A 27117-nucleotide genomic window follows, 5' to 3' on the forward strand; every position below is an offset into this window, starting at 1 on the left:
GGGAGGCTGTAATGGGGAAAGATGATCAAACTGCAAAGAACAAGTAACATCTTTGCAGAATGAAAGCATTAAAACTTTTGTCATTATAATAAATGCCATGTAAAATTAGTATACATTTGCTTTAATATACTGCTATTAGTGTTTAAAATCATAAACACACTTGAAAAATCAGTTTGCATCAGAGAAACTTAACACGTTTACAAATAGCTGGCAGATGAACTATGCTTAGTATGTGTGCCTAAATACAAAAACAGGGCTAAAAAGGGGCTCCAAAAATAACCAGCCACTTAAGCAACAAAAGAAAGTGCCATTTTAGAACAGCATACCAAAGAAAAGAAATTATTTGCATAAATCATGGTACTTTGCTGACTGGAAATACTACTCCTGCTTTTCCCAGCTACCACCACAAAAGTAACATCTGCTCATTTTGCTATAATCCCATGATTGTCACCTTATTTTATAGTGAGTTTTCATATGCTCCTTTAGCTGTGAGGAAGTTTCAAATTCTTTTTTGCAAGACTTGCAGCTGTGAATCCTACTGCCTGCCAGTTCTTGACGATGTTCTTCCATGTGTATGGACAGCTGACTCTGTAAAGTGAATTCATCCCCACACTCTGAACAGATAAGATTCTGAAAGAGATAATAGAGACTGATTTTTCAAAACAGCAGTGCACAAGCTTTGTTCAAGTAGATTAACTTACCCTTCTATGGACACTGGCAGCTGGAAGCAAGCAGCAAGAGAAGTATACAAGCAAGAAGAGTTTATGAGCCCTGTGGTATAAATCATGTACAATAATCACCACAAGATTATATTAATATTTATATTTTAAGAAAATTCACTACAACTGAGTTCTGAGAAACTTCATACAGCAGCAGAAACAAGCAGTTCAGTACCATCCACACCACTCCGTATTTCCTTGGTGGGCTGGTTCAAGACACACAGAAGCTCACCATGGTCTACAGAAACATGTGTAACAAATAATTACTTTCTAACCAAAATCATTGTAACTGAGCATTCAGGGATTTCACACTTTTACAGGTTAAAATTACTTTGAATGTCACTTTTAAACAGCATTACCACCACAGTTTCCACTGACTTTTCTTAAGCTTTCTTAACAGTGAAGATGACAAAAAATAAAGAGGGACACAATGATTCTAACAGGTATCTCTTCAACCCATTAATTTCAGACAGGTTTTTTTATCAGCTCAGTTTTCAGTAATTGTGATTATGACTGCAAATTGAAATATTTCTTATCCTTCCCCTTCTTTCCGCTCTCATAATAATCAACAAGAAAAGTAAAAACAAACAACAGAAAACACCCATGTTCATTTCAAGAAGGATATTGACAAGAATGTTTTAATCAAGAGGAACACAGGTATGCAACGTTATTTTGGGACCGTTTTGACGATAAATTTGTTAAGTCTCAAAAAAAAATCTTCAGAATCACATTTCCAGACAAAAGCTTAAAAACCTGAAGTCCTTTAATGAAATTGATTACCAATTCAAAAATTATTTCTTTAATCTAACCTCGATGACTTTCTTACTGCATTCAAACTACAGAGTGAACAACAAAAAACTAATATTTTTTTTTTCTAGGACATACATTCAAATCTGAATACTTCTTATGGGCATGCACTGTTCTTACACAACAAATTTGGTTTATGATTTTAGATTTCTAAAAGTGGGGGAAAATTTTATGAAGGGAAACCTACAATTACTATGCCAAGCTCATGAATCTCATAACTGAGGGATTTTAAATTGCTTCTCAGCATTTTTCAGACATGCATATGTATCATGTTAAGTTGCAAATACACATATTCTATTAAGCAACTTCTACAAACAAAAAAATAGCCTAAGATGAAGTTATTTGAGACAATTAAGATCTTCATTATTCTATTCAGTACTGTGAAATTTGCTGTAGGAAAGCAAAATCACAGTAAAGCAGGAAAACTACATAAAACCCACCTATATATCACACCAGATTCTGCTACAGACAATACCAGATGTATTTTTTTGCTCCTCAAGCAAACAAAAAAATCACCACCATGCACAGAACAAGTAATTGAACACTGTAACAAGTAATTGAACACTATGGTTAAACCCACGTTTTAACACTAAACACAAGGAGCTGATCACATGCAAAATTTCCAAACTCAGAAAAAAAATTTAAAGCTCTACTCATTGGATTCTGCCTGTTTTAGCTCTCCCTATCCTACCACATGCAACATCTGAAGAACACTTTGGAACTCATGACCTTCACCTGTTTTGTATCTATGACTCCCAGCATCTGTAAAGGCTTTTAATCTGCACTTTTTCAAAAGCTCATTGCTCACAAATTATTAGACAGTACAAAGCAAATACTGTGAATATTTCTTAAAAAAAAAAAAAAAAAAAAAAAAAAACAAACAAAACCCCAACATCACATGAAGTAAAACATAAACCCCCAAACCAATAAGATCTTATAATGAAGGAATTTTCATTTTATATTCACCAAATATCATTTTTAACTTTTTCAACATATTAAGGTGTTACTGAAGCCCAAAATGCACTCATGTTCATGAAGAAAGAAGACATAGTAGCAGTTGTAATGCAATAAATAATTTGTGTTTCAGTTTTTTATTCACCATTTCTATCTTGCCAGGGCAAAATGTAGCACTGAAAACCATTATGCATTTCCACTGAGGAAATGGAGAAGAACAACAATCCTCAAGAAGATGGGTCATATTTACACAAGATATATTCCTTATGACTTCTCAAGAGAAAGCTACCCCATATTAGTGAGGAATTTCAAATATGAAGCTTTTCTCTCACACCAGTTTACCACATACAAATCACCAAAGAATGCAAGGAGAAAATAGTCTCTTGCAAGCTCAGTATCAACAGCCCAGAAAATTCCTTCCAAAACTCTCATATGGAGCAATCAATCACAAAAATCTAAGTTTCACAGACAGACCCATTCTCCCAAATCTCACTGGAGCTGTTCTGTTCTTTCCCATCTGCGTTTGTCTGTAGATAAAGCTGCCTGATATAGCACAACACAAGGGTAAAGTTCCCAAATTTCATTTGTGAAGCAATGTTCTTAACCCCTATGTATGTCCCTTAATGTATGTCTCCCCATATGCACCTTTGCTCTGATTTCCAATTTTAACCCTTCTAACAGCAAAAAGAAGAAGACCGGACAGGAGGGAGAACCTATTCCATGCAACCGCATGTTGTGGAAAACCCCTCAATGACAGCTAGTGCCATCACCAATACCCTCTGCTTCAAGTGCAAATTCCAGCTCTCCTACAGGTCCTGTGCATAATTACTGTGAAAGTTATTCCTCCAGTTTTATGTGAATTAATTGTTACATTCATCTCTGTTTTATCACAAAACTATTGGGTATTATAAGAAACACATTCATTAGCAATTGAAATATGTTCATATTTTTATAAATTTAATTTTCAAGCTGCAGATGGAATTTTGAATTGGAAGGCATCACACAGCCTATTCTTCTGCACCAAAACAACAAAATCAGGGCTGCTGAAGTGAATGAAAAATCACTTAGTGGAAGAAATAAATAACAAAAGGTTAAGGTGTCTTTCTTGATGCTTAGTTTCCTTATTCTGATGTTTCGAGCAATTTATAAATCAAGTTTCCTTAGTAATACCAATTAAGCCATTTATCATGATACCTTAATATACAGCAAAATTGGGCTCTAGTCCACTTAACTTGGCTGCCTACTTGACGGGGTACATGACAAAACATGAGCTAAAATTATTAAAGAAGGAATAAATCTCTACAGATGGCATGCCCTGCATCTGACTGAAGGAAAAGTGCACACAGGCCTATTATCCCCAACTTACAGGTCAAAACTGCTGTAAACTGTCAGCAACTGGCATGGAGAAACACACCACTGTTACATTTGTGATCAGAAGTTGGACAATAAAAGTGAATTCCCAATTCAGCTCCAATTCTCCAACACAAACTGCAATTTTAGAAAAGCCTTAACAGGAGGAAGAGGCAATTACATGATCAAAAACTTGGTATTTTGGGCAGTGCATTCAACTCTGCCAATTGTAGTAATGCAGTAAAGACTATAAAGTGTGCAAAATACATCACTATATATTAACTGCTAAGAATTTAACCAACATTCTATCAAAATGAAAAATGAAATTCTGATAGGGGAAGGAACAAGTATTCTCAAACAAAATAACCAACCACACAAAAACAGGGCTGCAGATAAGGGAAGAGCTTCATCTCTTTCTATGAATGGTGAGAGTGCCTCACCATGACATCTGCCATCAAACATGATCACACATTATTTCTTATGTGTGGGCTTATCAATGTAGATCAAGTCACAGAAATATCTTCAAAATAAAAGTGTGTGCAAATAACCAATCAGTTAATGTTCATATATACTATGATATGGTATCTATCAAATATGCTCATGTTCCTTTTGTTCATAAAGACACAATGGGAACACTTATTTATATTCAGGATATCAATTTCTGTAACTAATATTAAAACAGATCCCCCACGTAAAGTTTTCTATTTCTTCGGAACAAAATAATTTATTCAAAATCTAAATTTACACAAAATCTAAAGCATACAGGTAAGGGATTAAATACAACAACTATGATATGTCTTTTCAAAATTAAGTTACAAAGTTTAATGAATTACCTCCTCTTTCTCATGTAGCATTATATGTGCTTTCAGACTGGCTACTCTGGAGAACTTCTTGTTGCACACAGGACACGTAGGATCTTCGCCATTGTGAGTACATTTGTGAAGTGTCAAGTTGAATTCAACATTAAATGACATTGGACACTGGTCACACCGGTGAGGCTGTTTGTTAAAATCATAAAAATAAAGACAAAATTCAGAAAAAAATAAAACCAAAATTCAGTCTTCCCATAAGCTACATATACCCTGAGTGACACATATAACCATACAAATCAAAATGTTAAACATCAAAAAAAGAGCAATTCAAGTACCTACATAGGATATTGAGGCTTAATAATACCAATATTAATTATTTTATCTTCTTTGCATCTCATTGCAGAAAATACAGCATTACAAGAGCACAAAAGGAAAGAAAGCAGTAGAACTAAGGAAACCAGAGACTCAAAACTGAGACTGTCTGGAAAGAGCGAAGTTAGTAGGAGAGAGGAATGAGCAGGAGACAGAAATACATTTTCCTATTTTAACTGTGATCGTGATTCACCCAGAGTGGTTGGGCACTGGAACAGGCTCCCCAGGGAAGTAGTCACAGCACCAAGCCTGACAGAGCTCAAGGAGGACAATGCTCTCAGTTACATGGTGTGACTCTTGGGGTGTCCTGCACAGGGCCAAGGGTTGGTCTTGATGATCTTTGTGGGTTCTTTCAACTCAGCATATCCTGAGGTTCCATGAAATCTCCTGAAGTGAAACTAATAATCAAAACAGCAAAACACTTGGTTTATACTAGGCCTGAGTACTATTCACTTGGTATCTGTAAAACCAGTTTTCATTCTTTAAGAACACTTTCACTTTTGGATACAAAGGCTCTTACATAAGTGTGCAACAATATGGGTTTAACTTTGCCAGCTTTTGAAACTTGTGTAAGTTGTTCTTTGTACACGTGAATTATCTCCAAGTGCTACTTTTTGTGAAAATTAATCTGTATTTACCTCAAAAAGTAATAAAATTGTTTTCCTATCATATGTAAGTACTTTTAGCTTTGTGAACTAGAAAGCAAGGGAAATAAATTAAATGCTTCATATTACAGATGCAACTCATGGCAAAAGCTTCATTTAAAAAGCCAGTCCAGTCTTAATCACATATTGGTATTCTTCCCATTTTTTCCCAAATTTGATTTGTAAGCAGCTAAAGTGATGACATTAATATACTGACTAAGACTAGATTAGTTCATCTGTAGGGCCCTGTTAATAAATATAAGCATTATTTTCTTTTTATTGCAAATGTGTAGAATCACTTTGTAAACTCTATTGGAAAAAACCTCATATATTTTGTCATCCATCTGGGTATTTTATAAATCAAAGAAAATGGCTAGAATTAAAAATTACTGATCTGGAAACACCAATCCAATTAAAGGGCATCAAAGGAAGATCCTATCTCAAAGGAAACAAGAAAAAACATGAAAGTGATATGTCACAAAACTCTGAGGTCCCCAAGTAATAATTATTAGTGGTGGGACTGAAAAGAAATGGAAAAGGTGTCTTGTGTTAGCTTCACTTGACAGTATAAGAAAATATCAATGTACGCTGGTTATATCTAGCACAATTCATACCTTGTCATTTTGCTCATGATCCCTCATATGGCGCTGGAACTGGGTCTCTCTTGGAAAAGACAGCAAACAAATCTCGCACTTATGGAAGTTGGGTACTTGGTAGGGAAAATTACTGTTCTCTGTATTCGGTGTCAGAACATCATCTACAAGACAAGCAACAAAACATTTGTATGAAGTCACATTTTATCTACTTATAATTTATTGTAAAAAACAGAATAATTTGAAGCAACAACTATTCCAATTCCTCTAAGATTTTTGACTTATCCAACAGCGTAACTTCAAGGGATCTTGAAGATCTCAGGCATAAATATTATTGCATCCATTGACACTGAATCAATCAAATATATCCATACCTCAAACTGCCAGTCACTACAGATATAAATAATCACCTTTTTCCAGTAATTCGAAAAAAAATCTTTCTGTACTTCATAAACACCCATCAAGTTACAAACAAAATGAAACACTGCAAAAAACACTAGGTATGAGTAAGATACTGCCAGGGGTTACTTTTAATAATATTACATCACATGTTTCTAAAAATTTTTTTTAAAATTACATAGTCAGCAATTCTGACTACACAGGTTTTCTGCCCTCCCTCCCTTCTCTTTCCCTAAGAAAAATTTAGCCATATTTTCTTTCTTCTCCTTCTAGCATTATAAAAACTTTATTAAAACCTATTTTAAAACCTTTAGAGTTGTAAAACCAACACCAATGTTTCAAACAGTCAAGAGAGATGCAATAAACTGCAAATTTAAGTGCGTACATATTCAGTCAATGGAAAGAGATGCATTTTTCTTTAAATAGACCCAGTCTAAGCCCATACAGTTTTCTTTTGAACTCCTACAGTCATGTAACTTTTGACACACCAAGTTGCAAGCTTCTACATCCTCCTGCTCAAATGAGTGAATCAATCCTGTAAATACTTTATGATATAAGGAAAATATTAATCTGAGGAAGTTAAACACATTTTACATTTGAGAAGATACTGTATTACTAAGGAAGCTATCTGTATTTAAGAAAAACTTTAAGAAAAGCAACTGGCAGGAGGGGTCAGCTTGTGCTGCAGGTTAGGGTCATGAAAGACAAAAAAATCTATAGAATTCAGTTTCAAACTGCCACAACTAAAACTGAATCAACAACAGAAGACAATAAGAAGGGAACATTGATTTTGTTATCTAGATATACAGTGTTTCTGATATTTCTCTTTAAGTCAGTACTTTTGTCCATGTATGTAAGAACTAGGCATAGAAAGTAACAACAACACAAGTAGAAGTTTACAGCATCCTGTTTACATTTCCTCAGAGGAAATTGAAGATTATATAGTCCATACAGTATTTCCACTCTATTGTACCACTTCAAAGTCTTCTCTCATTCACCACACCATTTACAAGAGGAAAGAAAATATCAGTACCTTATGTGCTAAGCATTTTTTTTCATGCTAAAATTCTCATAAACAAACTTTAAAAGCTTGTAGTTGAAGAAACTGTAGGAAGCATTTCAACATGAAATCACAACAAAAGCAAGAAATCACAACAAAAAACAATGCCCTAGGGACTTGCACTTCCCATTCCTGAACTAAGTGACCCAATTAAATTTTGCTTTGTAAAGTTTAGTTATCAAATATTTCTCTGTAGCAGAATGATGCAAATATCACTAATCCTTATTATGTGTAAACTTACTGCATCCTTTAATAAATTCATAGTATGCAGACACTATCAATAACAACCTTGAAATGGCCACATTTCTTCAGAAGCTGAAAACCACAGCTTTAATTACAAGACACAATCCTTTAAGCAATCTTGTGATAAATATGCCTGAGTAGAAAAAAGGACACAAAATCAGTTTCTGTAAATAATGGCATCACAAGAGAAGTGAAAGAAAAATCTACTTCTGTACTTGGGCTATATGAAAGCATAATGCACAAGGCTTTCCTTTGCCCTGGAAAAAAGAGTAATTGTTCAACCCCATGTAGGCCTGACCTCTCACTTTAAATTGACAACTGAAAAATTATCCAATCCACGACTTTCCGAAGGCCATCAAACCTCCTCCTTGAGCCAAAGAGATTACTATCTTTAAACATTCACTCTTGAGATCAAAGGCACTGAGCAATATGCAAAAACAATGTGGAAGCAATTGAAGTAGCAAAAATGTAGCAGTGACATCAAAGGTGCTAAGTTCTCTACACTTTGAAACAAAAACCCAACATGCTCACTAGTTTCTAAATAATACAGCCAAGCGGCATCGGTCTTGGGTCAATAATATATCTATGTATCATTTTTATTAAAATGTGTATCACATCTGTATTGACCAATACTGATTAATCTACAGGCTGTGAATTTTCTTCTACAATTTAAAAAGGAGTTTAGCTATCGAACGAAAAATTAAGTACCTTGTGTAATATTTCAGCAGAATTTGATTACTATAATTCTATGAAACCAGACCACCTGATGAAGTACCTGAAAGTACTGTAAAAAGACAGGAATGACCACCGCTAAAATAAACAGCAAGAGGCAACAAATGCATAACCCTAAAATATTTCATGGAAAAGAACAGGAAAAATAGCCTGAACTTCAAAAAATGGGTTGAATAAATCACATCCCATGCCAAAGTATCATGAAGTTTTCAAGATTAGTTCATGGATGACCATAAACCCTGAGCTCCCTCCAAGCTATTCCACCTTCCCAAAGGCACTCAGATCCCATGGAAGAAGAAACAGAAGGCACCCATATAGAAAATAGACTGCTTACATTTTTAACATTTTAAGCATTTTCAAAGAAAAATTTTGTAACTCTTTCCAAAGCCAAGTCTTGCAGGGATTTTTGGTACTTCAGTTTTTTGTCTTTCATATTGCTAAAATGAAAGACATTGGGGAATCAGGACTGGACTCTAGAATCACCCAGTGGACTGTAAAGTCCAACTGCTCTTGGCAGAAGACACTCAGTGCAGAAATCCTTATGGACAAGGAAGAGCAGATCAACTAGGTTAGACTCCAGAGGTTTTCAAAGACTCAGCTATTGGGAGATTAGACTGAAGTCTGTTCTAGGTAGTTAGTCAGTATGTCCACAAAAACAGTCCAGTTTGGACATTAAAGAATTCTGAAAGTTCAATTGCTTCACTTTTACTCAAGGGCAGGACTGCTATCTAATACAGGTTTAAATTAAAACACAAACTCATTTATTCATTAACACTATGTCTGAAGGAGCCTATGGGAGAGATGAGACTATAATGTCTTTTATCCTTTGTATTGTCACTAATACAGTCTGGTCCTCTATCACCTACTAAATACTGGATATTTCAGAGAGCTCTACAATTCCTTTTTATTAAAGACGTAGGAAGTGACTTTATAGCTTACTCTTCCATTAACAAGGAGAGTATTAAGAAAAATATCCCTCCTGAAATCAAACAACTGGGTAACAGCAAAGCCTAAAGTGTTACACTGTGTTTAGAATTAGAAGGACAGTAAAAAAAGGAAAGACATTGTCAATTAAAGAAGTAACAAGCAAGTGAGCCATATTTTGACTTTTCAGGCAGGTGTCACAGCCTCATGAAGTACAACGCAGGTCTGCTTTCATTTCAATGTTATAAAAAAAACTGTTTCAAAAATGAAATAAGTGTTTGACACAATTTGTTGTGTCAGTATCCCAATGCAAACTTTATTTATTCTGATACCTCTTTCATAACAAGTCAAAGTAATAACCTACACTACTGTATTTCAGATAAATCAGCAATAAAATAATCTTTCCTATATCAGAGGGAGAAAATGCTTTTAGTGCATCAGCTTGGATCATCAAACAAGCCAAATGCTGCAAAATATTGAACCTATCTTAAAGACCAACACTTTTGAATACCAAAAAAAACATGCAGACAAAAGCAAGTTCAAGAAGCTGGCAGCGGGGCACGAATCCTGTAATTTTAAATGCACTGAGAAAATTGTCAATTAAAAAAAAAATGCAAAAATTGTAAACATTCCCTGGGTACCCAAGTGAAAAAAATCAAAATACCAACATAATGACACAACATTTGATGGACACATTTATCACTTATCACATTAGCAAGAATCTCATTAATAGCCAATATGATGCTTATGCTCTCAAAAAATATAAGTATTAGAAACACAAATTGAGCCATCTACTTATTGTCAGGTATACTCTAGCAGATGAAAACACAAGTCTGCTTTTTAAATGAATTAATGCAATTCAAAATGCCATTCAAGCGAAAAACACTGAATTAAAAGTCTGAGATTTTAGTTCAGGAAGACACTAACTGATGTAGTACATAACATCAACACCATCACAAGAAAAACTGGCATGCTTTTATTAGAGAGCAACTTCTTACTAATATCCATAAACAAACACAAAGAGAAAACAGAAAATTACTATCTGAGTAACAAACCTCCTGAAAAAGAAGTGATTCTTTCAGGTCTGCACACTACAAAAAACTATAAACCTTGCTGAACAGAAGGAATGTTCCAAACATTTGCATTTATTAGTATTAGCTGCATAGAAACAGTGCAGAAGCTACTGTCACTTTCTGTTTTCTTTTTCAATTTGCATGTTAGTCTAGCTGCAACATAAATCACCCTTATTCCTTCACAGCTTGGGAGAGACAGTCAAATATCAATACAATTAACCTAAACAGGGAGCACTTAGCTCATTATGCACCATCAAACACATCTTTGTCAACATGCACTGTCAAACATATTTTTGTCTATATTCTTACGGTTTGTCCAAAGTGCCAAGAATAGAAGAATGAGATTTGCAAAATACCCATCAATGATAACAAACTTTCAGTTTAAAGATGGTCTTACTTGAATACTCCTAATGTTACAACCTGTAATGTCTTTCCTGAATTTATTGTCCCTCACAGAGCAGCAATAATCACTTTGGCTGAACTCAGCTGTGATACAGCCTTCACCAACACTTGACCTCGGGAGTTGAGTCAGCAAGCAGGTGCTCTCTGCTAGAAGCCACAGATGACAACTCAATGTGGAAGGAGGAAGACAGAATTAGAGCACTCCCAGCCATTCCCTCCTTATGTAAGCAGCACTGTGCCTCATGGCAGCCCACAGCCCTCTCTGCAAGGCGCAGATGGACTCATTCAGCTGTGAATGCAGCACAGCCTTATTAGATCTCTAATAACCTCCTCGAATCTGACTGAAAGGACATTGCAAATAAACACTCAAGCTTGTAAAATTCATGGGTGAAAACTTGTCACTTATGTTAAATGGCAGCTAGCAAGCCTAGGGACAAAAGGGTCTGACCCTATCAAAACCTATTTACTAATTTATGAGTAGAAAGAAAGTGGTAGGACAGGAGAACAAAACAGGGATGGCAATACTGACATTTCCTCATACTACACTTGAACTCATAGAACACAAATGATAATGAATCATTAAAATATTTTCCTTAGTTCTGCAATCATAAAAGCAACAGGTTAGTTTAAATCTGTCTTAGCACCCTAAACAAAAACAGCAGGTATTCCTTCTGACTCCTAATGGGAAGAGTAGGAGAAGGACTCAACTCTCAAAAAAATCCAGAAATCAATCAAGATTTGCTCATGTAAGACAAGGTACTTTTATTATGCTTTGGTCAACACTTAATCTGGAACACACTGCTGGGATGGACATCCAGGGGCTAGTCACTTGGCATGTGCCAGCACAAAGTAGATGCACTCCTTTCAGGAGCAGAGTCCTGACAGAGCACAGCCACACTGCTGCACTTCTGCTGCAGAGAAGCCTGAATTAACTGTCTGAAGACACAGAATTCACAGCTCTGTCACAGCCAGTTAGATGCTAAGTAGGTTGCACTGCATCTGGCTGGGATAGAGTTAACTTCCTTCCTAAAAGCCCATATGGTGCTGTGTTTCAAATTTGTGACTACAACAATGCTGCTAACATCACTGCTTATGCTATTGCTGAACAGTGCTGCACAGTATGAAGGCCTTCTCTGTTTCTCACTTTGCCCCCGCAGTGGGTAGGCTGAGGATGGGAGGAAGGCTGGAGCTAACACAAAGGGATATTCCAAGCCATAAACCATCATGCTCAGCAATATAAAACTGGGGGTAGTTCTTCCAAGGTAGTGTTCTTGACTCAGAGTCTGAGCACCAGACTGCACCTCTGTGCAGACATGTACCTTTGCATCACTTAGTTGGGCTTTTTTGTTGGTTGGCAATTTGGTTGGTTTGGGTTTGTTTGGTTTTGTGTTTGTTTTTTTTTTTTTAATTTGGTTTTGGGGGGTTTTTTAATCTTTTTTTTTTTTTTAACTTTCCCCTTTATTTCCTCAACTGCCTTCATCTTAATCTACAAGCTTTTTCTTGCTCTTGCTATTCCCATTCTTTCTCTCACCCTACTGCAGGAGAAAGTGAGCGAGTGGTTAAAGGGTGCTTAATTGCTGGCCAAGGCCAACCCACCACATAAATACACCATCCACATCATCCTAACCTACACAGACAACTGAAAATTGGCATTTCCTTCACCAATTTTGATAGCTTTGATTGACATTTAGGTAAATATTGCCATATTTATTGCTAAATACTCCAAAACAGGAGTGTTTTTTGATAGCTGCATATGAATATACCAACCTACCATTTTTCAGCTGCTTGTTTTCACATGATTTGGATTTCTCATGTGTGCAACCATGACCTTTACCGGTGCCCTCCACTACACTGCTAACAGAAACTTCTGAATGAACTAAATGATTTACTACATGGTCTTCCCTCTTCCGGAGAATGAACATAATCCAACTGCAGCAATAAAACTCAAAAGAGGGACATAAGAGATCTCAAATAGAAATTTTAATTATATTTGGAAGCACTTAATGCATGGGAATAAATGAGGTATGAAGGTATGAGCACAGATGCAATCGGAAATAAAATTTCTGCAACTGGCAGAAGCTATGGACAAGGGACAGAAGAACTGAAGCTATCACACAGACAGAACACAAGTTATTCAACTGCATAGATTGCTTGGGAAAAGACATGGACATTACTTCAAGTATAGTGAGGAATTAATGTGGAATTAAAGCACACCACTGTAATCCAAGTTTATCATCTTTATTACCCAACACGCCCCTTCGTACATAAATGTGGATTTTTTTTTTTACTGCAGAACAGTGAGATATCAGAGTATCACCATTAAAGACTAAATATGAACGCTTTCTAAGGCAAAAGCTTGAGCAGTTGTTCCTCCTGCATGTTTTCAAAAGGAATTACCTGTACCTATTGTATTTAAGAGATTTAGTTCACACCACACAAGCTGTACCATAACCTCTTCATTCTTGCCTACATGACATCACTCACCTATTCTTCTTTTGTCAGTCAGAGGTCACCACACAAAACTCTAATGCACAACTACTAAAATAATCCACATAATAAAAATTTTATAAGATTTAACTGGTGCATTCAAGTTTCATTCTTCTTCAATATTAAAAAATTGGAATGTAAAGCCTCTAAATTGATTTTCCCCTAATTCTATGTACTCTCACCCTAAATGCTGCTAGAGGACGGACAGCAGTAAATAAAATACAGCCAGCTCTGCAGAGGCAGACTTAAAGTTATGTCACCTCTGTTTCCTAGTTTTGTCTATTTAGTATTTATCACTCTTCATGTGTGAGTCCTGTTACAATTCAGGCCCTCTGAAGACATGAAATACTCAAGTTTCACTCATAAAGTAACTCAGTTCAAACTTGTTTCAAACTAGCCCTTGGGTTTAACAAAGGACATACACTCCAGGCTTAAAAACTGCTTCAGTACACCCTGAAATATTTCATTTTGCTGTTCAAAGCATTCCTTTCCTGCTATTTAAAAATTATCAGATAGCAAAAGTCAAAACTGCTCATTTCATGTTGCCGCTAGTCAGTGACAAGCGTAACAGGTAAAAACAGAAAGGGCTTCTCTATGGAAGGAGACTCCACAACTCCCTTGCACAACCACTGCGCCTGTGCTCAGTCACCCTCACAGTAAAGAAGTGTTTCCTTATGCTCAAACAGAACCTAGCATGTTTCAGTTTTAACCAGAGAGATTAATTTGAGCAGTTCAATTAAGTTTAAAAAAAAAACCAAAAAAACCTGCAAGATGGCTTTGGGAAAACAATACAATACCAAAAAAGGAAAAGTATCTTTTAAAATATCAGCTAGTGAGGTCAAGATATTATTTTGACTACTGCTGCCTAGAGTTCATTTTTTCTTATCCAACATATTTAATTTTCCTAGAACAAAGCACTTGCTCTAGTCTTTAACATGCATGGTGGTTAAAGTAATCTAAAGAAGCTACATAAAACATTATTGATTCACCTTTATTTTCTCCCAAAGCAGATTTACCATAAACATACAGACTGTACAACTACAGAGAGCAACACTTCCATGAAAGACATCAGCATAGCATGGCTGTAGGAATTCCAAGGACCACACTTCAAAAAAATCTACACCCATGCAATCTCCTAAGTAAAAGATGCGCAACTTATTTTTGTAAACACCTATTTTCTAAATAAAATTTCTTCTAGTAAAAGTGAAACCCATGAAATGCACAACCAGTTTTCAAAGCCTGTATCTGGACAGGACAAACAGCCAAATGTCCTGAGAACATAAATTTTCAAGATTCAACTTGTCCTGTCCAGCCAGAGCTTCCTCATTCATGACCTTTTTTTGTCACAGAGAAGTGCAAAAAAAAATGTGCTGTTTGACAACATTGACTTTGTTGCTTTCCCAAACAGCTGAAATCTCAAGGACCAAACCCACCAGAATCCACAAGACTTGCCTATTTAGGGCAATCCTTGCAATTTTCTCTCAATCCCTGTGATAGCCCTAGACCCTGTAATTCTCAACTGCATTCAAACCACCTCTATGAAAAAATATAACTAAATATTTGGCAAACTTCTTTTAAAAGAAATGAAAGTGTGAAAAATAGACAATGTGATTAAACTCACATTAAGTCTTGTCAGCCATATGCACATCTTACCATAGAAATAGTCCAAGATCAAGGTCCAACACAAGCAAAATGAACACAGCTACTAGGCTGTAGTTGCCTGGACAACTTGTCTCAATTCTCATCCTTTTCTCATTTGTACATCATGCCATTACTACAGGAGTTCACGCATGTATGACACATGCATACCCTTTCAAAAACTACTAGAGTTGTACTACTCTTTGAGTAGATTTTTAGTTTAAATAATTAAACAAACAAACAAAACCACCTCAACCTCCAAAGCTAATAACACCAAAAGTTCTTTCTGACTTTCTTTATATCCTTATTACTTAGTGATCAAAGGCCGAGACCAATAGCCACAACAGAATCAACAAAAAAGGGAAAAAAAAACTAAACCAAACAAAAAAAAAACCCCACCACTTCTGATAGGAACCTGTGGCCCATCTGGCTTTCCATACTGTAGAAAAAATCTTGTCCAACTTCCCAACCCTCACCTAACAGTACAGCTTTTTCTTTGCCTGTCAGCACATTTCAATTCTACAAAAAATATTCCACATGAGGCTCACCTACACATTCCTATTGCAGAGTCAGAACTCATCTGAAAACATTAAGAAAACAAAATATTCTGAATATATACTGAAAACATTAATTGGCTGACTTTTCATTACTGAAATACACATGGTATTAAAATGCTTTATGAAATCTCTTTCCATTCTGTCTGTTAAAAAAATACATATTTCAATTAAACACCTACTGCTACATGCTTGTGCTGAAAGAGAAGTCACTTAGGAGGGTTTCAGGCCTACCTGAATCACAGCATTTTTTGTTTGTGGACCTTATTTCGATATTGCTCACAAAACCACAGTAACATCAGCAGGAACGAACTACATAAAAGAGCCATAAAACTCACCAGCTAGCAACTGCTGTCAAAAAAAAAAAAAAAAAAAACCAAAAAAACTCCCCAGTCTTTCAAACCAATCCTGCCCTCAAAGTGCTTCCCAGACATCAACGGCAATAAAATACAATCAGAAATGTTAAAACTTAGGCGTGAGACCAATACGTGTTGGGAGAGAAAACCAGCTTGGTTTAGGTTTTTTTTACACATATATTCACAAAGAAAACGACTGCAAATGTGTTTTTAAAGGAAAACAACAAGAAACCTAAAAATAACGTCGCGCTTGTAAATCGGAGAGATGGACGAGCTAAACCTCATTTTCTATTTGTTTATCATGCTTTATTCGAAGGTCTCGTTAATGTGGCCGGGAAGGAGAGGAGAGGAGCAGCAGCAGGAGCCGGAGCCTTCCCGTCCTGCCCGCCGCAAGCTGGCCCGAGCTCTTCCTCTGGCTCCGGGTCCCGCACCGCGGCAGGAGGATGAGGAGGGCCAGGCCCGAGGAACCCTCCTCCGCCGGCCATCACAGCCACGGCCGCCGCTGCCCCGGCGGGAGGCTGCGGGGAGGTGGCGAGGCCGCCCCGGCCCGCTCCGCCGCTGCCCGCTCGGTATCATTCCGCAGGGCCGGGCCCGGCTCCCTCCGCTCTCCTCTCCTCCCCTCCGCCCTCTCGCCTGTACCCTCGCACAATAGACCCGGCCTTCCTCCCCCATATCCGGGGACTATATGCGGAGCCCGCGGAGGCTTCTCGCCTCCCACCCCCGGGCGCGGATCGCGCCAGCCCGGCCGCTCTCGTTACCTGCCTCGGCGCCGGCCTCGCCACTCTCCCCGCCGGGCTCGGGGGGCCGCCCCCTCGGCATGGCCGCCCCCAACCCGTCCCTCCCGCCCCCCCCGGCGCACGCACACACGGACACACCACACACACACACTCTTGGCAACGGGCGGAGGGGGGACGGAGGGGCGGGGACGAGCGGGCGGGCCCGGCTCTACACACGGGCTGCGGGGGGCGGGCGCCGGCGCTCCCGGGGGAGGCGGGCAGGGGGCGAGCGGGGCAGCGGCGAACTCACGGCAGGGCCGGGCGGGCGGGCGGGGGGCGCACGGCGGGTGAGGGGCGGCGGCGGCCCCCGGTGCGCATGCGCCGGCCTGTGCCGGGCTGAGGGGAGGTCGGTACATCCGGGTGCGGCAGCGGGCGGGGCCCGCAGGGCGCCCCTGTGGAGCAGGCCTGGGAACGGGAACGGGAGCGGGAGCGGGAGCGGAGCCGGTCGGGGTTCGGCACGGGGGATCTGCTTGCCTGTGGACGCGTACCTGTGTCTCCTGCAGTAGCTGACCCCGCCTTGGCAGAGGGGTTGGACTAGAGATCCGTTCCAACTCTTGTGATTTTATGAGGGTGAAAGCCTTCAAGTTCGCAGGACTCGGCCAAAGCTGCGTGGTTAATGGCCTGAAGTTGTGTCAGGGCAAATTTAGGTTGGCTGTTAGGTACTAGGAAACGGTTCTTCACCCAGACGGTGTTCGGGCAGTGGAACAGGCTCCCCAGAGAGGTGGTCGCAGCACCAAGCCTGGCAGAGTTCAAGGAGTGCTTGGGTCATGCTCACAGGCACGCGGTGTGATCTTTGGGCTGCCATCTGCAGGGCTGGGAGTTGGACTCTAATGGTCCTTATGGGTCCTTCCAGCTGTGGTTGTTCTGTGATTCCGTTCTCTGCAGGGGATTGTTGCCTGCCTTCCCCTCGTACACACTCCATCAATTCTGGTTTTAGGCTGAGGGGTGCAAAACACGAGCACATGGGACTCACCTGGTGCCCAGAAAGGTTGCAGCCTCCAGCCCACACAGCTGCCAGGGCAGGTGGAGTTTGCTACTGAACTTGTTGGAATTGTTTGGCCTGTCTGTGCCCTGGCCAAGCTTTGCTACCTGAACCAAACTGCTGCCTAAGGAGATCTTAGAATCACAGGGTGGTTTGGGTTGGAAGGGACCCTAAAGATCATCTCATTCCAATGCCCCTGCCCATGAGTGGTGACACCTTTGACTAGACCAGGTTGTTCAAGCCCCAGCCAACCTGGCCTTGAACACTTCCAGGAATGGAGCATCTACAGCTCCTCTGGGCAGCTTGTGCCAGTGTCTCACTACACTCACAATAAATAATTACTTTCTAGTATCTAATGTACCCTCCTTCAATTTAAAGTTACTCCCTCTTGTCCTATCACTCCTTTTGAGTGAGCCTTGTCAGAACTCCCTCTCCAGATCTTGATATGAGTTCTCATAAAAGATAACTGGGTCATTTAATAGCAATTTTTTGGTATCATAGGCCATAGTGTTTGATTCTGCCCCCTGTAACTTGTGTGCAGTAAAACTGCGCTCTCTGGAAAGATACCAATAAAGTTGTGCATGCTTTTCTTGACAGCATGTTCAGCGCTTCATAGATTTCATTGCTTCCAAAGACACTGCTATATGTCATCGTTTAATACACAAATGTTGAGCTTCTAAAATTAGGTGTTTATTACACTTCTTTCTTGCTAAATAAAACTTAATACAAAATACTTACTTTGAATTAATGATTTGATTCTTCTTCCATTATCTCTTTAGTTCAACCTATTTAAGACTCTAAAGCTTGTGAGTTATGGGAGTTCCTGCAACTTTTGATTTTTAAATACCTTTCTAAAAGGAGTATATTTCTGTACAAAGGGAACTGGTATGAGAATACTGCCTGCAGTGATCAAACTACCTTTTTTAAAATTTTTTGACAACTCAAGTCTTACAGCCAAAAATGGATCCAAAGTCCATTGCCACTGAACTGGCTTGCTGCTGCTTATTTGCTAAACTGTTAAAATGCTCAAGTTCTTTTCATCGCCTTCCAGGATGTCCCTTTTTCTTCCATCCATCCCATATGCCAGCATATGTCCAGTTTCTTTATTACAAACTAGACAGTGTTTCAATAGCCTGTATTAAAACACCTTTAATATGATGCATTAACCAGGCTGGATGATCCTGTCTTCATTTGTTACATTTATTACTTTAATGTCACTTTCTGTAGTGTCTGCAAGTAGTATTAGTCAGGTACTTCAGATCACTGATCAAAAAACAGGGTGGGTTGTGTACTGATATCTGTAAACTATAGTAGCAAAGCAGTACTTAATAGTTTTCTCATCATTGAGTGTTAATTATCACTTCATTAATTCATCTATCTTGTTCCATTTCAAATGGATGTTGGGGTTTTTTTCTTAAGTTAAAGCCTTTCTGATGCCTATTTAAATTACATCTAAAAACTTGACTTAAGCAACCCAATTTAATCATATCAATGAATGAATTCAGGTTTTCGGAATGCAAAGTTTAGTTTCTTCCTGAAGGCTAAGGTTGGGTAAGCAATATTTAGATAATTTCACATTCAGTCTGCCAATAAAATGCTGCAGAAGTGCAGCATTGGCTGTATAAAAATGGAAAGGAGGACTGAAGCTGATGTGACCATTGCCTGGGGCTTGTGTGAGCTCACCACTCGCTGCAGCCCAGCTGCAGGCAGGAAAAGAGCGAAGAACAGCAATGGCCTCTGGTGGCTGTCGGATAGTTCTGTGCTAAAATACTAAGATCGCCGGTCGTTTTAGCAGTGAACTGCAACCTGCAAGTACATGAAACAAAGTGACAGCTTTTTGCGTGATTTTAGAGAGAACCCAGGGACAGGAATCAAAACCAAAGAAATCTAACTGGATTGAAAAACTTTGCACAACCTCATTATCTTACATATTTCTCCTGATTTTATTCTAACTTCATTATCAAGCATGTCTGTATTTTTTGTTGAGGTTATCTGCTTTAGGATTAAGAACCTTCAATTTTGAGTTTATTTTCAGTTTTGAGCTGATGCACACTTTACAGGAATGTGAGATTGTATGTGCAGGCAACTTCTGTCTGTACAGATAGTAATAAAAACTGTTTAATGCAAACGCCAACTTTCATTTCTATTTTAGCTTTTCAACGTTATTGTTCCCTGCATGTCTTTCAGTGTTCAGCAGTAGTACATACAATTGTGTTTAATTTTGTACTGCAACAGTCTGTTCATTATCTGTTCCAAATTTATGTGGTATGTTTGTCATTGCCTATCAGTCTTCTAACACTTCTGCATCACTCTCATTCTGTATAAAACTAGCTCTGCATAAAAGCATAAAAGCAGAATAGACATAATTTTTTTCTTCAGAGCCTTAAGAAGCTTGTGATACTGAGAGACAAGTAGTTTATGAAGAGTGTATGGAATATGTGTTGAAGAGGATATGAACATTTTTATTAGTAAGGAAATTCATGTATCATATGCCTAACTTTACAGACATTTTCAAGCTGTCTAATTCTGTGTAATTTTCCTTCTTTGTCTGTGTGATTGACTGTATTAAATTATAAATCCTCCGGGCTTCACCCGGGTGCCCAGCCAATCCAGGGGAAAACCCTCGGCTGACTGGTCTGTGAGGAGGAGGTGGCGGGACCCGGATAACTCCACCGGACGGACGAGAGGATACACCGGAGAAGCTGTACTCCTAGAGGCTTTATTATAGGAGAGGCGCAGGAACAGGAGGAGGAGACGAGGGACACAAGCGCTCTAGGAGGGATCAGGCTCCATGAGCCTCGAGGGAGGGCGGGACCGGGTGTATAAGGGCAGAGGAGTAGGGGTGGTCAGGGTACAAAGCAACCAATGGGCAACGGGTAAAGGGGCGGAGACAGAGTGGGGTGACATACAGAGAACCGATCAGGGTACCGAGGAGGAGTGGTATTCTAATAAGGGCCAATGGGGATAACAGAATAACTGAACTTTCTGGAACTGGGGAGAGGACCAAGCATTGATGGACAGCTCTTCTGGGGCAGAGAGCAGCAGTTGATTGGCAACCTTTTCTAGACTGTTGCTGCCTCCCAAGGGAGAGCGAGAACCCCTCCCACAATTGACATGATATTTTTCCCCTGCATTTCACAGCTCCTGGAAGAAATGTACTGCATGCATTGCTATAACTTCTGTGCTACTTGTCAGTGATTCTATTGTCTGCATTTGCAGAAGTGCCAATATTTCAAAATATTTCAAAATTTTTGTATTTTGTAAATAATAAAATCACCAATTACAGTATCTCTACAGTCTCTGGCATTACTCCAGAAGTGCTACACAGGACACTCTCAGTTTTGGGGTGTGCCTAGCATTATAACCAGTGTCTTTTCAGGTGAGAGCCTAGCAGACCATTACTTATGCTCTCCTGTCCATCCAAAGAAAACATGGGTGTTTCCCAGATGGAATCTGTAATGTAATACAGAGTGTGAGATGGTTAGCCTTTAACTCTTTCTATGATTAAGTTTATTAGGTATCACTAATTTCTAGGCAGAAAAGCAGCTATAGTGTCATCCCTTAAAGTATACAACAATTAACCTTATGCTTATTTCATACCTACAGATGAACTTTAGCAACAGAGAGTTAAGGTTAACACAAGGCCACAGAACAGAGTTCTAGGTTTTACTACCAACCAGTAGTACTAGATGTGCTGCTGGATTTTAAGGCAAATTAATGAAATTCAGTGAACCATTTCAGTAAAGCTAATTACTAAGTAGGGTACTATTTGCAGTTTTCAGATACTGTTTTACTATTGTAAGATATTTTTTCAGTTGCGTATGGCTTTCCCATACTTGAAATCTTTGAACTAAAATTTCCATGCCAGCTGTCTCACTGCTGTTGATTTGAACAGTCTGCTTCTGTTTGTCAGCTTATGTATCAACCTTGAGTTTTTTTTTTTTTTTTCTTATTTAAGAAGGCACATGAAATCATTTGCTGCACTCATCAGTGAAACCAGTGGTTGAAAATTTTGATGTTAGGTTGAATTTTAATTCAGGAGGAGTCCATTCCAATAATACTTCAAATTTATTATTTTTCTATATGTTTCAAACAAATTACTAGAATGTGCTCAATTTTCTTTTTTAATTTTTATTTTTCATTTTAAGGGTCATGTGACATCTCTTAATCTCCATGTTTTCCAAGCTGGGGAAGGCAGCACTGTACTTTCCCTGAGCTGAGGCTGTAGATGTGTAGTATTCCAGATTGGAAAATCCCTCTACAATTTGCTTAAAATCATGGAAAATATTTAGGTAAGTAAAACACCTTTTGAACTCTTATGCTTTGGATTTTGCATGTCTGAATGCTTGTGAAGTAGAAACAAACATACTTCTAGTGAATGCATTTTTGTGTCTTGGTTTGGCTTCAGGCAATGGCATTTTAAGAAAAAAGCATTGCAGTTTTCCCAGCATGATGAAAATGCTGATACACCAAAGCAGTTCTGTGGTTCTGTGTTCAGCCAGAAGTGAGTGAAAGAGAGACAATCTCAATATCCTAGATACACAGTTGAGCCAAGCCTCCAAAGAAAGGTGTTTCGAGAGCTATATCATCGAATTTCAAAGAATGCTTTGGGTTGGAAGGGACTTAAAGGCCATTGAGCTCCAACCCCTCTGCCGTGGGTAGGGAACTTTCCATTAAACCAGGTTTGCTCCCAGCTCCATCCAGCCTGGCCTGAACGCTGTATTTGCCAACTGTTGGCACAAAACAGGAAATAAACTTAAGACTGCTTTAGTGCTGTTGCCAAAATGAAATAAGCTGTCCTGGGAATAGGAACTTTATGGTTATAGTGCATAACCTGGACTAGAACCTGCAGTAATGTGGAAATGTCAATAAAAGCAACAATCTTCTGTCATATTGATATACTAGAAGAAGCTAGAATAGGCCCGGTGTATGTTCACCAGGCCTATTGGTGAAATTGTTAAAACTATACAGTGTGAGAACTGCAGTATGCATTGTTTATGAAGGATTTTACTAAAGAGGTAGTTTTCCAACATTAACATATTAATTTCCAAGGAAAGGAAATTTTTTCCTGCTTTGTTGGGTTGGTTTGTTCATTTACAAAGCAATGGTGCCTTCTACACTTTCTTGATTTCCTTTTGTGTGACTAAAGGACTTGGGTTTCCAGCACAGTCAACTATCTTGCTTCTAAAGGTGCTATTCCAGTCGAAAATAGTATTTTGATGAAAAACTAATTCCATGTGAAAATCTAGTGTTTACACTTATTACAAACCTCCACACATTTAATGAAGATTGAAAAATGTAAATGCCTCTTGAATAATATCCATAAAAATCTCATTGGCAGCCATGAAGCTACATGTACAGTTCAGTATTTTAAGAGGAAATTCAGTACAGTAAGGCAGGGTTGTACTGTAGTGTATTGTAGTAGTAGAGCAGTACTAAAGGTGAAATCTATTTTGAGAGCAGGATGACTAATCAAATAAGAATAGCACTGAGTCTAGCAGCTTCTTTTAACATATGCTACTGAATTTAGATATTTCACATCTGTGTGACTTTCACCTTCTGCCAGCTGGCCACTAACTCAAACTGATCATCTAAAGAATAGACACTACATTTGTTGTCAGTGTCAGGGTTCTAACTGACTATGAATTTCTACACAGCCGTGTTACCTAGGTTGGCTCCTACACTGGGATTTAAAGTCTCGTTCTGTGTTTAAAACCGAGCACAGATATCACCATTTTTTTGTGCAGCTTTCCTAAGGGTGCAGTTTTTACTGATCAGTCTGAGGCTCTGTGACCAGAGCTGTCTCTTTTCTATTGCATTTGATTCTCCTGTTTTTCTTCTGTTTGTGTAATGTATATCCTGTGATGCAGGTTCTCCACCAGCTGAGCTTAATTTTCTGTTGTGGGTGTAACAAGCCTGGAAGATGGTCCAATCCTTCACATATAACCTGCTAATCTTTCAGCAGCTTTGCCACAGAGATATCAGTGTATCACGTGCTCTAGATAGTATGGGGTGTTGATTTTTTAAAATTTTTGAATTTATTTTAGATCATTTGTCAGAAAACTTTAATAAGTTTCATTATTTCTTTCAGTGACACCAGTTCCATGTTGTCTGCACTACTTGAAATCTCAGCCTGTAAGCCTTCTCTGTATATTTTTTTATGTGTCTTTTTTGGGGGGTTTATTGCATGGTCCTTGTGGTTTTATGGTCATGCATTTTATAATTTTAATCTATCTTGTTACGGTTTCAATTTTGTTTTCTATTCACAAGTAATAATGTAGGAGTTTTCATAACCTAGTAGGTTCACTGATGCCTTACTCTGAACTTGGCATTTAATTTCCTGTTTGTAGGCTGCCTTGTCTTGATGTCTTATGATAGGCTAGGTTTATGTTTTCTGTTTTATGTTGCCGTTTTGTTCCCTTCCCCTTCTTCCTCTCCTCTGCCCTCTTCTATTTCCCTTTCCCTTGACTACAAGGGTTGGCACAATAATTTCTTAGGCTGCCAAGTGTATGATCCCAAACAGAAGGTCTATCCATCACCTAATTTTTTTCTTCATAGTACATCATGAGTAATTTTATGTGATCTTGTAATTTGCTTGTCTTTTCTGCTCTGTATTGCTTTTTCATGGTTTTGGTAATGGGAGTGGGTTCTTGGGCAGGGTTTTAGCTGTCTTTTTGTTCTTTTCCTCTGTTAAATGCCCAATTGTCCCTGAGACTGCTCTGTTGGAGAGTTGCTGTCCATATCGTGTTTGTTTATATCTTCTCATAATGTTAACATGAAGTTTTTGCACATTTTTGTTCAATCCCCTGCAGCTTCATTCCAATTTCTAAATGATGAAAATTTTAATCTGACAATCCAGCTTTCTTATATGATTCAGTATTGGTCTTCCCCAGATTCTTGACCACAGTTGCTTTTCTGTTTTTAAAAAAACTCTTTCATTAATTCTTGAGATAACATAAAATCCTAGAAATCCTCTAAAAGCATGTACTGCCCTGGTCTTGTCTTCATATGCCATGGAATATTTAATCACCTTTACAAGTAACAAGTAGAGTCTCAGGACATCATTCTGCCCTCTACAGATAAAGACCTCTCCTGCAAAGCAGTTTCAGAAATAAGGCTTTCCATTCATAGAAATTACAAATTGCATATTCTTTTCACTATGAAGACTATGTTTGAACCATTGGTCTTTTCATGTGAAGGATTTTTTTAATAGGAAAAAAATCTTTGTACTTGGACACTACTTGTATGTCCTTAAATCTGTTGTATTTTTCTATCTTTGGACGCACTACAGAGCCCTGGTATCTGGAAGCTGCATAGACCACAGAAGCTTGAACAACTCAAGTACATAGGAGATGTTTTTCTCCCAAAATTTTCAGTGGAACCAACTTACAGGTTTCAGAGTTAGACTATGCATAGGACTTACCCTGAAGTAGCAATGTAGGCTAAATACTTTGATCCTGAGGAAGAAAAAATTAAGTTTCCCAGCTTCATTCTTGAAAGGCAAAGATCTTACCTGCTGCAACCAGTGCTAATCCATTCTTTAGACAAATGAATAAGGAATTTTTATAATTTCACAAGCCTGTATTTTTCCTGCTTTTTGATGGGAGCCTCTCACTCTGTATCACACACAGAGATATTAATATAAATGAGCTCACAGTGAGAAAACACAAAACAAAGTAAGAATGTGCTTGCAGGGAAGGTGAGAGTAAGAAAGTAAGCATTTATACTTCCTTGAACAACAGAAATATTATTCTAATAATAAATTTTTCTTATAAACATTTATTAGAAAAATCTGATAGAAATGTTTCTGTCTTAAACTTATTCCTGAACTTTTCTAGATCAATGTATCTGAATGCTCATGTTCATAGTCTTGTAATTTTGAAAACTTGTGCAATAGCAAACAATACAATATAATTAATTGTTTTATGTTTTCACAGTGTTAATTCATGTGAAGAAGCGTTGCTTAGACAGAGCCCTTCTGGGGATTTAACTGCACATTGTGAAATATTTGGTGGCTGTTCTCACTTAGAAATTCCCTCCCTACCATTCTCACACTGATTTTTCTTCTCTCTGCAGCTTGTCACCCTGGGCTGTGTGGGCATGATGGTCCAAGAGGGTACACTATACTTGAAAGAGATTATGGAACTGACCCCATTTTTGAGGATTTGTATTTTAAGTTTTTGGCAAGCACAATATACGGGTGCCAAACACAAATACTATCCCCTCAGCTAGATACCAAAGCTGCAAAAATCTGGTTGCCAGATTTACTAGGATTTAGAAACATTGCTTTGTACAAGGAAGAAATACGAGAGGGGTCATTAGGGAACTGGGCTTCTGGCACTTAAATGAGGAGTATCATGAGCTTGTAAACAAAGTGTTGAGAAAGCCAGTATGTTCAGAAGAACATGTGGTCTGAAGTGGAAATTGTGGTACTGGTAATGCTATGTGATTTCAGATACATCATTCAAAGCAGAGAAAAATCAAATAGGCTGTCAATTAGAGAAGAAAATGTGGCAGAAACAACTGCTTAAAAACTAAGATAAACAATGAGGGAAGCAAGTCCAGCCCTAAGTGGAAGAAGTGGCATAGTACACTCACCATAAGCTTGACAGAAGAAAGTTAGTCTACAAATTATAACACCAAAACAAAAAAATTGTTGATGAAGGTGAAAATTAAGTAGGCCTTCATGGTGGTGATATGGTGTTACGTCTTAAAAGTTAGAATATAATGAAGAAACTCCCCACTTCATCAAACAACCTTATGAATCCACAATTCATAAGGAAATTCAAAGCCTAAATCAAGTGCATCATTTGGTTGGTAACTGCCCAGCAAAGATGGTATCCTAAAACCACCAAAGGAGCAGCCAAATCAGGCAGGAGAATAATAATGGACTGCCTTATTTGCCTGCAGCGACAGGTCGAACACCATGAGACTGTACCACGGAGATCACTCAGTAGATGGGTCTGGGGCAGGTGGTTGGGCAGAGCCCAGGAGGGTCTGCAGCCTACAGACCCTGAGCAACCCTGAACTGGGTCAGAGCAGCTTCCAGGGGCTGCCTCACAGCTCAGGGATTGCTCTGCAGCGGCTGCTGCAGCACGCGTGGCTTAGGTGTTCTAGGAGTAACAACAGTTGGGCTCCTCAAAAAGGGGAACTGTGGGAAAGAAGCACCTTGTTAAGTTAAAAAGGTCAGCTAAGAGAATGGAATCCTCTTCGCTTGAGTTTTTTTTGGTCATCACCACA

At 38.6% G+C, this 27117-nt stretch overlaps 1 protein-coding gene across 1 annotated transcript in view; it reads right to left on the reverse strand.

Annotated features, from left to right (window-relative positions):
- ZNF236 (zinc finger protein 236) overlaps window positions 1-17094 on the reverse strand; it is a 73942-nt gene extending 56848 nt beyond the window's left edge. Inside the window, exons 1-4 of the mRNA XM_053951029.1 lie at window positions 16878-17094; window positions 6273-6415; window positions 4664-4828; window positions 452-630 (exon numbers count right to left, since the gene is read on the reverse strand). Coding sequence (XP_053807004.1) covers window positions 452-630; window positions 4664-4828; window positions 6273-6415; window positions 16878-16938 — 548 coding nt within the window. The 5' untranslated portion in view covers window positions 16939-17094. The remainder of the gene's footprint in view (window positions 1-451; window positions 631-4663; window positions 4829-6272; window positions 6416-16877) is intronic.
- Window positions 17095-27117: the final 10023 nt, after the last annotated feature.

The sequence above is a fragment of the Vidua chalybeata genome, chromosome 1 (assembly GCF_026979565.1).
Source record: "Vidua chalybeata isolate OUT-0048 chromosome 1, bVidCha1 merged haplotype, whole genome shotgun sequence".
Classification (NCBI taxonomy): Eukaryota; Metazoa; Chordata; class Aves; order Passeriformes; family Viduidae; genus Vidua; species Vidua chalybeata.